This window comes from Microchirus variegatus, assembly GCF_963457635.1.
Source record: "Microchirus variegatus genome assembly, chromosome: 15".
NCBI lineage: Eukaryota > Metazoa > Chordata > Actinopteri > Pleuronectiformes > Soleidae > Microchirus > Microchirus variegatus.
In genome coordinates this window covers 23,014,821-23,030,028 of record NC_139816.1, presented here as the reverse complement: position 1 = coordinate 23,030,028, position 15,208 = coordinate 23,014,821, and the positions used below count along the sequence as shown (strand labels likewise).

Genomic DNA, 15,208 nt, shown 5'->3' with positions numbered 1-15,208 from the left:
CGCACTGAACATGTCTTCAAACTCTTACAAGCACAAAGGAAGTAGGTCACCCGAAACCGGAAGTGCCCTGTAACTCACCCATATATTGACCGATCAGCTCGAAACTTGACATGTGAGACCAGGGATCTGTCCTGAACATGTCTGCACAGAGTCCAGGACTTACCCGGCCTGCCGGTGGCTTACTTGGCCTGGCGGTGGCGCCGGCGGATACGAGGTCCCGCCCATTGCTGCTCGCAGCTTTAATTGTTATTGTATTGCATACAATGAAATTAGAATGCAACTCCTTTGGTGCATTAGAAACAGTAAACACACAATAAAAAAACTATATAAAAACAATGTTGTAGTACAAGACTATATCAGGTATATGCATAGAAAAAGAGGAGAATGAAGAGGTGTGGTTGCATTTCTGTGGTATTAATAATTATTATAAAACAGGGCTGCCATCTTATGAGAAAACCTTGGAGTGAGACTTCGTGGCATGCAGGGCAAATTTGGTTGAAATGTCGGTGTGGTGCGCGTCATTACCCGACCTGTACCGGAAACTTGATCCGCATGTGCTTGGCTGAATTCCTAGAACCATTGATGCTTGGACACCTCTCTTGCCACTCAGTCCAGGATGATGCAACTGATTGTAACCGAACTGTCTAGGTATCGCAGGTGCGAGCGGTTTCAAACTTTTCAAAGGATGGATGATATTCACACCATATGCTTAGCGCAAGCTCAGCCCATGGATGTATTGGCTCAACCAGAGACAGTTCGATATTGTACTCCTCACGGTCTCTGCAGGCATAACTTATCGATCACGAGTGGCCTTTCTCATGCTGAACAGATTAGATCACTTTTTATTATTATTACACTTGTGACGATATTGCCCTTGTGTTATATTGCATACGATAAACTGAACATATTTCACATTGCAATGCAACAGATGCAGATTAATGGCATAATGGTGCAGTGTCGGGTTTTCAGATGGAGGTTATGGGTGGATCTAATTTTGCATGTTTATTGTGGTGATAGCTCTAGGAAAGAAGCTATCCCTGAGTCTGTTTGTCCGAGTTTTGTGTGACCTGTAATGCCTGCAGGAGGGCAGCAGGTCAAACAGGTGGTGGCCGGGATGTTAGCAGCTCTGCTGAGCTGGTGATGTCCTCCATGCTGGGCAGAGAGCAGCCAGTGAACATTTGGGCTGTGTTTATCACTCTCTGCAGCGCTCTCCTGTCTGCTGCTGTGCAACCAGCATACCACACCGAAACGCAAACCAAAATGACATAATGCTCTCAACGGTAGCTTGGTAAAAGGTAACAAGCAGCTTCTCCTCCAGGTTGTTTTTCCTGAGCACTCTCAGGAAAAACCACCGCCACGGTGAAAGAATGTACTCTTTCCACATAGACCCTGCTGATGTAGAGCGGGGCTGGGGCTGCCCTGCCTTTCCTGTCCAGGATTATTGCTGAACACCACGCTGTCAGTCCTTTGACCTCATCTCTGTAGACGGACTCATCTCCAACCAAGATGAGCCCAACAACACTTTATAAAAGTGTTTGAGAGATGGGTTAGGGAGCAGTCAGTTCTGTAACGCGTGTACAGAAGAGGGCTCAGTACACAACCTTCGGGGGAGCCAGTGCTGAGTGTTAAGGTGTGGGAGAGGTGGGGGTCAAGTTTGACTGTTTGTTGACGGTTAGTCAGAAAATCCTTATTGCAGTAGCATATGGGGGTGGAGAGGCCCAGGTGGGAAAGTTTCCCAACAAGGATCTCCAGGATGATGTTATTTAAGGCTGAGCTGAAGTCCAGGAAGAGCATCCTGACATAGTTCCCCAGATGCTCCAGGTAAATCCAGGTAAGTGCAGTGTGGAGTGCTATGCTGATGGCATCTTCAGTGGAGGTGAACTGATGGGGTGCTGTGAGACTAGTCTCTCAAAACACTTCATGATTACCGGCGTAAGTGCAACAGGCCTGTAATCACTGAGGCTATCTACCACTGACTTTTTTGGGACAGGAATTATAATTAAATATTTCAGGCATGATGGTGTGATGGCTTGTAACAGGGACAGGTTGAAGATGTTCGTGAAGACTCCAGTAAGTTCATTGGTGCATGCTCTGAGTATCTTCCCAGGTACGCCATCAGGGCTGGCGGGGTTCACTGACCTCAACACCCATCTCAATTCATGTTCCTGAAGTGTCAGTGTGTTGCTGCTGGAGGGTGGGGGTGTATTGTGTGTGTTGAGGACCGATTTGCCTCAAAGCGAGCAAAGAGGCAGTTCAAGAAACAGTCCTGCAGCTGAGAGAGCTCCCTCAGGCCAAGTTTTTATTGTCTTTATTTGTGGCTTTGTTGTTCTTTGGAGGGGGTGTATGTGGGGGTGACAGACAAGCCAAGATGATCCGACCCAGCCAGGTGGGGAAGGGGGTGGCTCTGTAGGCATGCTTGATATTTGAATAAGCATGATCTAGAGTCTTATCCCCTGTGGCACACTTCACTTACTGGATAAATTTAGGGAGGACAGTCTTTAAGCGCGCTTGGTTGAAGTCACTGGCAACAATTTGGACTCCGTCTGGGTGGGCAAGCTGTTCTTTGTTAAGGGTAGCGAGCAGGAGACTAAGAGCTGTGCTAATGTTAGCATCTGATGTAAACAACGATAACTACTACTGTCAGCTCTCTCGGCAGATACATGTGTCTGCACGAGACTGCCAGAACCTCTAAATCAGGAGAGTAGTGAGTGTCAATGATCCTGCTCTTGCTGCACCAGTCGTTATGCACAAATACACAGTGCCCCCCACCCCTGCTCTTACCCGTGTGCATGTTTCTATCCTGGTGGTGTAGTGTGTGGTCTGCCAGCTGAATTGCAGCATTGGGGATCAGCGAATGAAGCCACGTCTCGATGATGATAATAATGCTGTGGTTCCGCACAAAGCTTTTTTGAAGCGATCTGTAACTCCAATTCGTCCATTTTGTGGATGATAGATCTGGCATGGTCAGGAAGCTGCACGGTAGCGGCGGATGTTACCTTAGCCTAGCATCTAGGCCCGACCTGCATCCTTGCTTCTGCTTCTTCCCTTCTCCATCTACCTCACTTGGGGAGCGAGCTGACCACCCATGGAGAACCCAGTGGTCTTGTTATGTCCTTTGGTATGCCGGGTTTGCTGGAATTCAATATTTATCGGGAAGTCGTATCTTTTAGATTAATTTAATCGATTATAAGTGAAAGTGGACTGACGTGTCAGATAATTTAAAAAATGTAAACATTAACATACAAAATAAGCACTAAGCTGGAGCGCTAAAAAGTTGCTGCATCCGTGTGCGCAGCCATCTTGCATTTAGATACTTCATGTTCTATTTGTTGATGTATGAAGTGTTGTGAGCAGGTGTGTGTGTGTGTGTCTCCAGCTGCTGTGCCCCTCCCTCCTCTGGTGGATGATGACTTTGTTCCAGGTCAGTTAATAACAACCATATGGACATGATGATGATAGTGATGATGATGGTGGTGGTAAAGATGATGTGATGATGTTGATGATGGTGATGTTGGTGAGGATGATGATGTTAATGGTGATGGTTGTGATGATGCTGTTGTATTACAGATGATCCTCGAGGCAGTCTTCATCCATATGGTCAGTACAGCTGACTTTATGTACTTTATTGTTATTATTATTATTATTATTATTGTTTTACTTTATTTTTATTTTTTATTAACAACAACAGAATAAACAAAAATGTTGTTTTTTTGTTTCAGACAACGACGACATCGGCACCATCGACACGAGCGGAGGTAAACAAACAGGACTAATCATATTTTATATCAACAACAAACAAACAAACCAAATTTTATTTCCTGTGTAGTTTTAGTGGAGGATCCCCCACCAGCGGAGAGCGCTGGTGAGTCACAGTCACTGTTTTCACCAAAGATGATCCTCAGTTCATGAGTTGTGATGTTGTGAAGTCGTTAACCTTTGCTTTTCTGTTTCCTCAGAGTCTGGGCAGTTTGCAACCAGCTCCAAGTTTTCACAGGAAGCAGGTAAATATTTTACACTTTTCACACTTCACTTCGCTGGCTTTTTATGGGTTTTTATGTGTGTTTGTGTTTATTTGTGTTTTTAGGTGTATTCCTGTGTATTTTGTCTGTTTTACTGAGGATTTTTCTGTGTATTTTGTGGGGTTTTCTGTGTTTTTTGTGGGGTATTTATGTTTGTCTGTGTATTTTTCTGTGTTTTTCCTGTGTATTGTGTGGGGTTTTCAGAGTTTTTGGTGTATTTTTCTGTCTATTTGTTCTGTTTTGTATTTTGTGGGTCTGTATGTGTGTTAAAGTCAGGGATGTGAAACAAACAGAGATACAGAAAACAGTTCAAGAGTTAATCAACATCAAACATCATCTGAAACTGTCAAACCGGTCACTTCAGAGGAATGTTGTTTTTCTTCCCTGACTTTCTGTCCTGGATGGTTTGTGAACTCATTTCATTTTTGTTCGATTGAAATGTTGAAATATTTTTGTCCATGTCACCGTCAGAGACTCCTGTTACACAAGCTGAGAAGGAACCAGAACCACAAACAGAACCACAAACAGAACCAGAACCACAGAGAGAGACACACAGAGAAGCTGGAGGTGAGAACACACATGCACACACGCATGCAGAGTATAATAATGCGCCACTGTGTTGTTGTGTGTTGCAGGAACAACAGAAACTCTGTCTCCGGACCAACTCAAAGAAAAAGGTGAAGATTTAAACAAAAAGTGAACAAATGTACGACCAAAAACATTATTCTAACTCTAATTCTCTCTCTCTCCTCCAGCAAAGAAGAAGAAACCAAAACTGTTGAATAAGTTGGACAAAACCATTAAAGCAGAGATCGATGCAGCAGAAAAGCTTCGTAAAAAGGTACAGACTCTGACTGTGCTGTGAGCACCCCCTGCTGCTGAGAACCAGCCTCAGACAAACAGGCCTCACTGTTAGACTTTTCCAACAGGAAACTGAAGTTTGTAAACCACTCACTCTCCCACACTAAAGTTGCTGGTCTACTGCTGCTGTCACTGATGTCAATCTGAACAAAGGATTTCAGAAGCTGAAGTGACAAAATAAGACATTTGAACTTAGTGATGGAGGCAGCAGTGGATAATCAACTCCTGTGTTCTGCGATGTTAAAATCACTGATTTTCTCTATGGACTTTGGTGTGGGAGAGTGAGTGGTTTACAAACTTCAGTTTACACAAGGAAAAGTCTGTCTAACAGTGAGATAAAGACATCAAGAAATTCTGAAGATATTGTAGACTTAAACTGACGAAGATTTGTTTGAGCTGAGTTTTTCGAACTACCCCTTTATTTTCAAAATATTCTGTATTTTAATCTATCTATAAAGCAAGTTGTGTCTGTGTGTCTGTGACAGGCATATCTCACTGACCGTTATTCAGATCGCCCTAATACTTTGGATATGGGTTGAGCATGGCCCAATGGTTTGCTTGCTTGATTTTCAAATTTTTTGGAGGAATTTTCATTTTCACTGATTTATCACGCTGCACCAGGCAGGCAGCGGCTCATCAGCAGTCGCTGCGCTGTCTGGAGCAGGGGGGTGGGAGTGAAGAGGCTGTCCTCACAGACAGAGACATTTTCAAACGGTTCACCACAGAACATGGTGTTATACTGAAACGACGAAGTGTCCATTCACCAATATGCAAGCACATATTCATTTTGCATTAGAATGCTACTACTTTGCAGCTAACTTGGCGAACCCGTTTCCAAAGGTAAGCTAGCAGGCTACGATTAGCATTACCGTAGGGCTAACATAATACAAACACTGTGCAACCTCATTTGGCACAATGCAAATGTTTTAATTTTCGATTAGCATTAGTGTCACAACATTTGTGCTGTGCCTAATGAGGTTGCACAGTGTATTATATTAGTCTTACGTTCCTGATCATGCATTACCATAACTGAAAAATCTTCTTCAGCTCCCACTATAGGAATACATCCTTCCTACGGGCAATGCACTAGTGTTTTAAAGCTATTTTAAAAAGTTATTTTTTGTCTCTTACCTCGTCTTCCTGTTAGTTTGAGTAACATAAATCTATTAACTGATGCCTTTTATCAATCTCTGTGTGTGTGTGTCTCAGGGTAAAGCGGAGGAGGCATTAAAATCCTTTGAGACCCTGGTGCAGCAGAATCCTCTGAGCCCACGTGCTCGCTACGGAAAAGCCCAGGTGCTGCGTCGTACACCCCCCACCGCTGCGTCAGTATAGCGATGAGTTGGCGCTCAGCAGCACCGCCCTAATGGCTGTGCTGTTGACTTACAGGTGGAGGATGACCTGGCTGAGAAGCAGCGGAGTAACGACATGCTGCAGAGAGCCATCAACTCCTACAAAGAGGCGGCGGAGCTTCCCGACGTGACCCCTGACCTCCTGAGGGCAGCGCTGAAGAGACGCGCTGAGAGGCAGCAGTTCCTGGGTAACACACAAACGTTACACAGTCCAGTCACATGGTTCCATGCCAAACAGTGGTGGATGAAGATAGTTTTGACACACTGACTGGGCGGACTGGAAACTTTAAAACACCCTTTTAAAGATTCTTGGGCTCTCACACACCAAAGTCCATAGAGAAAATCACTGATTTTAACATCACAGCACACAGTAGTTGTTGATCCACTGCTGCCTCCATCATTAAGTTCAAATGTCTTATTTTGTCATTTCCGTATTTGAAATCCTTTGTTCAGGTTTACCTCAGTGACACAAAGTGACCACACAAGGCAGCAGTAGACCAGCAGCTCCTGCGTCCTGTGAGCTAAAATCACAGATTTTCTCTATGGGGTTTGGTGTGATTTTCTAATTACATCCTTTGGCATCATCGTGTGGCCATCTTGTTGGTTTTCAATGTCTCTCCAGGTTATTAAAGGGATAGTACAGGTTTTTTTTTGTTGTTTTTTTTTTTTTTTTTAAAGCTCCCATAGACGGGAAGTTCCAATTAAAACATATCCTCGACCTTTAAATTTTTTTTATTTCATTTTATGTATTTACTTATTTATTTATTTATTTATTTTTAAATAAACAAAAGAACCTAAAACTCTTGGTTCAGTGACACCAAACGTCCACTAGGTGGTGACCACTTCTCGGTGTGTCTCAGGTCGGATGCGAGGATCTGTGGCGACTCTGGGGCTGTTGGTTCAGAACTTTCCTGATGACATTAGCCTGAAGAACGACCTGGGTGTCGCCCACCTGTTGCTAGGAGACAACAAAGGTGCCAAGAAGGTCTACGAGGAGGTGTGTTTGTTTGTTTGTTTGTTCATGTCTGACTTTGTCACTGATTGGCTGACCATCCCTTGTGTCACGCCCCTCCAGGTCCTGGCAGTTGCCCCTGACAACGGCTTTGCTAAAGTTCACTACGGCTTCATCCTGAAGTCTGAAAACATGATCGCAGAGAGTATACCATACCTGAAGGTACACTCTTTCACACACAAAATCATATATTTTAATAGTATTATTATTTTATTTTTTTTTTATTTATTTTTTTTTATTCTTTGACCTTCCTCTGTCCACAGGAAGGTTTGGAATCTGGTGAACCAGGGACAGACGATGGCCGTTTTTATTTCCACCTGGGAGACGCATTGCAAAGAGTGGGAGACAACAGTGTAAGTAACACACACACACACACACGGGACTGACTGACATGCAGTCAGCAGTGCTGACATGCAGTCAGCAGTGCTGCTTTAAAAACTGACTCACTCTCCCACACCAAAGTCCATCGAGAAAATCAGTGATTTTAACATCACAGCACACAGTTGTTGATCCACTGCTGCCGCCATCAATAAGTTCAAATGTGTGTGTGTGTGTGTGCGTGCGTGCGTGCGTGCGTGCGTGCGTGCGTGCGTGCGTGCGTGCGTGCGTGCGTGCGTGCGTGCGTGCGTGCGTGCGTGCGTGCGTGCGTGCGTGTGTGTGTTTTCAGGCGTATCACTGGTACGAGCTCGGACACAAACATGGACACTTTGCGTCTGTGTGGCAGAGGTCACTGTACAACGTGGATGGACTGAAGGCTCAGCCCTGGTGGACGCCCAGAGAGACCGGCTACACCGACCTGGTCAAGGTGACACTGTGTGTGTGTGTGTGTGTGTGTGTGTGTGTGTGTGTGTGTGTGTGTGCATACAAGACACCGAGTGAAAAACAGTAAAACATTGCATTTAAAATGTGTGTGTGTGTGTGTATGTAGATGCTGGAGAGGAACTGGAGGACGATCAGGGACGAGGCTCTGGCCGTGATGGACCAGAACACTGGACTGTTCTTACCTGAGGAGGAAAACCTGAGAGAGAAAGGAGTGTGGGGCCAGTACACACTGTGGCAACAAGGTACACACACACACACACACACTATAAATACATAATTAAAAGATAGTTTTTTTTTTGTAAATGTTAGTGTATTAAGTTTTACACTCACCTAATAAAAACAGTGTCAGTTTAAGTCTACGATATCTTAAGAACACGTCTATCTCACTGTTAGACAGACTTTTCCAAACTGAAGCTTGTAAACCACTCACTCTCCCATGCCAAAGTCCATCGAGAAAATCAGTCACAGCACACAGGAGTTGTTGATCCACTGCTGCCTCCATCACTAAGTTCAAATGTCTTATTTTGTCACTTCGGCTTTTAAAATCCTTTGTTCAGATTCACCTCAGTGACACAAAGTGACCACAGGAGGCAGCAGTAGACCAGCAGCTCCTGTGTCCCCCTGAGCTAAAATCACTGATTTTCTCTATGGACATTGGTGTGGGAGAGTGAGTGGTTTACAAACTTCAGCTCACCCTTCATTCTCCACTTCTGTCTATTATAAGTGTGTCTAAACACATAATATAAAGCTTGGACTCAAAATCAGCTTCATCGGAAAGACTCTGATTCTTTCGTTCAGGAAGGAAAGTTGGAAAAGCCTGTCAGGGAGTCCCCAAGACCTGCTCCATGATGGAGAGACATCCTGAAGCTACAGGCTGCAAGAGAGGACAGGTAAACACAAACACACAAACACACACACACACACACTCCTGGGGCCTGTTTCACAAAGCAGGTTTAGTAAAAAACTCTGAGTCTGTTAACCCTGAAATGAGGGAAACTGAGTTTTCCGTTTCACAAAGCGAGGTAAGTCAAACCAGAGTAAGAGGAGTAACTCTAGCCTGTTTCACTGAGAGAGGTAACTTAAGCTCTCGGTCAGTTACCATGGTAACATGCTCTTTGAAAGTAACCTGGTCGGGAGCAGGTTTTTCACCACAAACCTTGAGTTTCTCTCTGTCTCCACCCTCTTTCAGACACACACTGTATCCGTCTCCCTCTCTTTTGCTGCTGTAGTGGTGTTACACTTCCTTCTAAAAACATGCTCAAACTCACCGTATGAGCACATTAATATTTTCAACTCCACTGGGGTGAAGAACGTCACCCTCCGCTTCCCCGTTGTCATGGTGACTCGTCGAAACGGGGCTCCATTGATGCTGTCTTTTTATACTTGTGGTGCACGCGCTTAACTCCAGGTGAGTTTGTTCAACTACTCCGAGTTGAACAAACTAACTCAAATCAGCTGAAAACTCAGAGTTTCCTATCTCAGAGTAGATCAACTCAGAGTTCAGGGTTAGACTCAGAGTTTGTTGAACCTGCTTTGTGAAACGGAGCCCTGATCTCATTCAGCTAACTCTGGTTATAGTTATATGGAAGTAATTAATGTGTGTGTCTGTGTTCAGATTAAGTTCTCAGTCATGCAGCCTGGGACTCATGTGTGGCCTCACACTGGTCCCACAAACTGCAGACTGAGGATGCACCTCGGCCTCGTCATCCCCAAACCAGGCTGCACAATTCGCTGCACTGACCAGACCAGGTACCAACATCATCCTCACCTTCTCCATCTTTCTTTTCTTCTTCTTGTGATGTCATTACTAGGTTAGTCCAATCAGCTGCTGGGTGAACAAAAAACCCTTGCATCCATCGACAGGGGTTTGATTCCAGCGCACGGAAAAGCATCATTCCTTATAATAAGGGAAACAGTAGTTGTAAATGCTGACTCTGCATTCTCGGTCATCCAAGAAACAGAAGTCGGACTGCTGACTCATCATACCTAATAATAAGGGAAACAGGGTGGAAATGCTGACTCAGCATTTTCTATCATAAACAAAATGGAAGTTGGAAATGTTGAGTCGTCATTCACAATAATATTTTTTTAAACAAAGGGGGAAGGAAAATGGTTCTTGTAAATGCTAACTCAGTATTCACAATCAGTCAGGAAAACTCTGTAATAGATAAAGCAGGTGTCAAGGGCAATGGCATGACGACTCAGCATTCCCAACTGCATGTTCCGGGTATATTGCCATGTCTCGATAGTTGGACAAATGCTGAGTCAGCATTTCCAGACGGCCCACATTCGTTCGCTTACTCACTGGTGAATTATCCAGAGCATTAACTCTTCTGTTCTTACATGAACTTCATTGGACAAATTCCAGAAAACGTCCATAGAGACTTTTGTGGACATTCTTGTTGGACAGTTTCAGGGAGATGTTTGGACAGACTGCAGCTGTGTGTCCATCAGTCTAAAATGTCACAGTTTCACAAACAGTATTTTGTTCTCGCTGCTGACGTCTTTTCTTTGTCCTCGTCGTCTCGTGTGTTTGTGTCTCAGGGAGTGGGACGAGGGTAAAGTCCTCATCTTTGATGACTCCTTTGAACACGAGGTCTGGCAGGACGCCGACAGTTACCGCCTCATCTTCATCATCGACGTCTGGCACCCAGAGTTAACGCAGTACCAGCGTCAGACCCTCAGCGCCATTTAGACCAGATCAGGAGCCAGACCAGACCAGAATTCAGACTAAGAACTCAGATCAGAACTCAGACCAGTTTGAATGTGGACCTGCTTCATTTGTGGATAAACTACTAAAAACTGCAGAAGATGAAGGAACAAGGGATGGAAATTCACATTTCAATGTGTTTTTTCTTCTTCAGATGTACTGCTGACTTGACCTTTGACCAGAAACACTCACAGAACCTGGTTCAGCCTGGTTCTGGACCTGGTTAATGTTTGTAAGGACGTGGAAATCTTGGGGGAAGTTTAGTGTCACTTGACAGTTTTTACTTTTTCATTAAAGGTATAGGAGTTCCTGAGAGTCCGAGCATGTCCTGATCCTGTCCTCTTTGGACTCACATCACAACAAAAACACTGTCTTCAAACATGAAAAACGCTTGTTCATAGTTTCTCACTGACGTTGTTTTCCTACTACGGTTTTATTTTCACTTTGGTTTGTCTTCACTTTTGCACATTAACGACATAAAGAAACGTGAAAAAATGATTTATATTTATATGAAAATACAGAAAAAAATTTAAAAAATAAAGTGTTTTTCTTTCCTTTTTTCTTCTTTTTAGCTTGAAATAAGAAGCCGTGCCTGTGTGACTCTTAAAGGGACAGTCCAGGTTTGTTTAAGACAAAATGGCTGCCAACAGCAGCAACAACACAAGGAAAAATTTATTTCAGCCACTTAATAAAAGGCTCATGTAATAAAATCTACGTCAAGTCTACGATGTTTTAAGAACATGTTCATGTCTTTATCTCACTGTTAGACAGACTTTTCCAACAGGAAACTGAAGTTTGTAAACCACTCACTCTCCCACACCAAAGTCCACAAAGAAAATCAGTGATTTTAGCTCAGGGGGACATAGGAGCTGCTGCCTCATGTGGTCACTTTGTGTCACTGAGCTGAATCTGAAACGAGGATTTTTAATGTCAACTGACAGAGTGTGTGTGTGGCAGAGTGAGTGGTTTACAAACTGAAGTGAGATAAAGATGTGTACCAGCTTTCATTTTATTGAATATTATTAAATCTCTCATAAAACACGATGGTGTCAGTGTAAATGTTTTAATTCTATACATTCATTGAAAGGAAATACAGTCGAGTGAATAACAGCTCAGTTTTAGCCTTGATGACGAATCAAACACTGCAGAAAAAGTCAAACACACACTCGTTGAGTCACTGCAATAAATAAATGATTTACTTTCATCTAAAATCGTTTCCCAACACTGACAGGAGAAGTGTGACTACGCCTTTTCTGCAGTGTCATAATAACAATAATCATAATAATACTGTAACAATAATATACAATCTTCCTCAGTTAAATTCAGTAGAAACACCTCCTTCCACTGCACTAGAGGTCAAAGGGCAACGTTTGGTATTTAACACGTTCATTTGTCAGAAAGATCAGACGCGTCGTGTGGTGCTTTTATTTTGAAATTCTCGCACAAGAGGACAGTCGGACTCGATGCGAATTTTGAAGCAAAATTGTAAGTCGTCGTCCATGACTTGCTGAGAGTGAATTCCACTAAGACGCGAAAGTCGTAATTTTTCACAGGTATTTTTGTCGTAAGTTTCGGCCATAGCGCCCCCTGAAGACATAATTCGAAAACTCATCATCCCCACAAATTCCCAAGACAAGCTGGCCGCCCGAGCTGAGACAGTGTTTCCATCTATTGTTTATTTTTAGTTATTTTACGTGTCATAAACACAGTGCTGCCCCCTACTGGTGTGTGTGTGTGATTATTGCGAAAGAAAACACTAGCTTACCTTGCTAGTTTGCAAACCTAGCCGTTGCGCTATGATGAACCAACTCACTTTTGGGACACAGTGACAGTGCGACATCGACACGTGGGCGACATTCAACTTCCTGTTTACAATCCCCCAAAACATTGTGGGAAATCATTTTAAACTTTGAATGTGATTATCTTCAAAAATGACACTTGAGAGTGAATTTTGATGATGTCATATCATGTTGCGTGTAACTGTGTAAAGTTTCAGGTTGAGGGAATTAAAATGTGCTAAATGTCTTAAATGTATACATTTTTTCCAAAATGTTTAATTTATGTTTATTGTCACACATAATTTGTGCACTTGAGTTAAGTTTCATTTTGATGTCATGGTGATGTCATGAACAAAGAGCATTGTGGGATAGAGCATCGTGGTGGTAGAGAAAGCACCACAGTCGTAAAAGAATGTCTGCATTGATTCAAGAGGCGCACACGGTAACTGTTTACTCTTCATTTTCTTACGTAATTATTATATATAGTTTTCTCACATTGTGTCAGAGAGTCAGTTATGTACACTCATACCTTTGTACATTTGATAGTTTTCACGGTGTCCATGAGTGCAAAAGATTTGATGAACATTAAGAGAAATAAACATACCAAAGACATCTGGGGCCTGTTTCACAAAGCAGGTTTAGTGAAAACTCTGAGTCTGTTAACCCTGAAATGAGGGAAACTCTGGTTTTTCGGTTTCAAAAAGCCAGTTCAGCTTAACTCTGAGTCAGTTACCATGGCAACATACGCCGTGAACCTAACCTGCTCGGTGGCAGGTTTTCTTCAACTAACCTGGAATTTCTCTCTGTCTCCGCCCTCTTTCAGACACACACGATATTTGACTTCCTCATTCATTCAGTCAGCAGAGTTTTGAAGTCTGTTCTGTCGTCTACATTAGAAATTATATTAGGTGAAGACTATTTTCACTACCATGTGCTTTTGACAGTGATCCCGTGGATGAAGGTGCAGCATTTCTGCGCAGATAATTAAATATTCTTCGGGACATGATTATCAGACTGCGCATTGATTTCCAGACACTTCTCTCTTTGAGCAGCAACGTTTCACGTCACAGTTCATCATTTACATTCACAACCTAATCCGTCCTTACATTAACAACCGGAGTCATGCTCTCACATCACAGTAGAAACTGTGTGTTGCGCTGCGTTTTTTTTTTTTTATACAAATGGGAGTTTTTTATAGAACGTCGGAGATGCAGAGCACTTGACCATGATATAAATGACAAGTCATTTATGTGTGAAAACATCATTATGTTGGGGATAAAACAACTGTACAGTCAAACAGCCACTTCATATTTACTTTATGTAAAACATGATCAAAATGAGGTTAATCCCATGAGATTATACCGCGGTCTTACCTGTTTGAACAATGTTTTTATGTTTCATCTTAAACTGCTGCCAACTGCGCTTCTCCCCCGTGGGATTACACCTAAATAAATAAATTAATAATCTACAACTCAAGCAGTTTCCCGCTGTAATATTATTGTGATTGTGCAAAGGACGACATTTAAACTTCCTCATCAGCAGCAGTGTTCTCCGACACCGTCTCCCTCCCTTATGCTGCTGTTACACTTCCTTCTAATAACATGCTCAAACTCACCGTATGAGCGCATTAATATTTCCAACTCCAGTGGGTGAAGAACGTCACCCTCCGCTTCCCCGTTGTCATGGTGACTCGTTGAAACGGGGCTCCATTCATGTCAAACAGGCCCCAGGGTCCGTTTCACAAAGCAGGTTCAACAAACTCTGAGTCTAACCCTAAACTCTGAGTTGATCTACTCTGAGATAGGTAAGTTTTCGGTTTCAGAACAGCTGATTTGAGTTAGTTTGTTCAACTCGGAGTAGTTTCACCTCGAGTTAAGCGCGTGCACCACAAGTATAAAAAGACAGCATGAATGGAGCCCCGTTTCGACGAGTCACCATGACAACGGGGAAGCGGAGGGTGACGTTCTTCATTACACTGGAGTTGAAAATATTAATGCGTGAGTTTGAGCATGTTTTAGAAGGAAGTGTAACAGCAGCAAAAGAGAGGGAGACGGCGTCTGAGAACACTGCTGCTGATGAGGAAGTTTAAATGTCATCCTTTGCACAATCACAATAATATTACAGGGGGAAACTGCTTGAGTTGTAGATTATTAATTTATTTATTTAGGTGTAATCCCGTGGGGGAGAAGCGCAGTTGGCAGCAGTTTAAGATGAAACATAAAAACATTGTTCAAACAGGTAAAACCTCGGTATAATCTCATGGGATTACCTCATTTTGATCATGTTTTACATAAAGTAAATATGAAGTGGCTGTTTGACTGTACAGTTGTTTTATCACCAACATTATGCTGTTTTCACACATAAATGACTTATCATTCTTTATATCACGTTCAAGTGCTCTGCATCTATGACGTTGTATAAAAGAACATTATGGAGATATAATATATATATATATATATGGAGATATTGAGTCAGAGTGGACCATGTTCTCCTCTTCCATTGTGGACGCGGCTGTTCGAAGCTACGGCCGTAAGGTCTCCGGTGCCTGTCGTGGCGGCAATCCCCGAACCCGGTGGTGGACGCCGGAAGTAAGGGATGCTGTCAAGCTGAAGAAGGAGTCCTATCGAGCCTGGTTGGTTGGAGGGACTCCTGAG

General features: G+C 43.1%; 1 protein-coding gene across 1 annotated transcript in view; it reads left to right on the top strand.

The window, feature by feature from the left end:
* unm_hu7910 (un-named hu7910) overlaps window positions 1-11,237 on the top strand; it is a 37,458-nt gene extending 26,221 nt beyond the window's left edge. The window contains exons 10-27 of the mRNA XM_083902077.1: window positions 3,377-3,421; window positions 3,568-3,597; window positions 3,720-3,755; window positions 3,827-3,862; window positions 3,957-4,001; window positions 4,491-4,586; window positions 4,655-4,696; window positions 4,775-4,860; window positions 6,090-6,176; window positions 6,270-6,420; window positions 7,093-7,229; window positions 7,308-7,406; window positions 7,508-7,597; window positions 7,912-8,049; window positions 8,173-8,308; window positions 8,865-8,956; window positions 9,682-9,815; window positions 10,611-11,237. Of these exons, the coding sequence (XP_083758203.1) occupies window positions 3,377-3,421; window positions 3,568-3,597; window positions 3,720-3,755; window positions 3,827-3,862; window positions 3,957-4,001; window positions 4,491-4,586; window positions 4,655-4,696; window positions 4,775-4,860; window positions 6,090-6,176; window positions 6,270-6,420; window positions 7,093-7,229; window positions 7,308-7,406; window positions 7,508-7,597; window positions 7,912-8,049; window positions 8,173-8,308; window positions 8,865-8,956; window positions 9,682-9,815; window positions 10,611-10,761 (1,631 nt within the window). The 3' untranslated portion in view covers window positions 10,762-11,237. The remainder of the gene's footprint in view (window positions 1-3,376; window positions 3,422-3,567; window positions 3,598-3,719; window positions 3,756-3,826; window positions 3,863-3,956; window positions 4,002-4,490; window positions 4,587-4,654; window positions 4,697-4,774; window positions 4,861-6,089; window positions 6,177-6,269; window positions 6,421-7,092; window positions 7,230-7,307; window positions 7,407-7,507; window positions 7,598-7,911; window positions 8,050-8,172; window positions 8,309-8,864; window positions 8,957-9,681; window positions 9,816-10,610) is intronic.
* The last annotated feature ends 3,971 nt before the right edge of the window (window positions 11,238-15,208 follow it).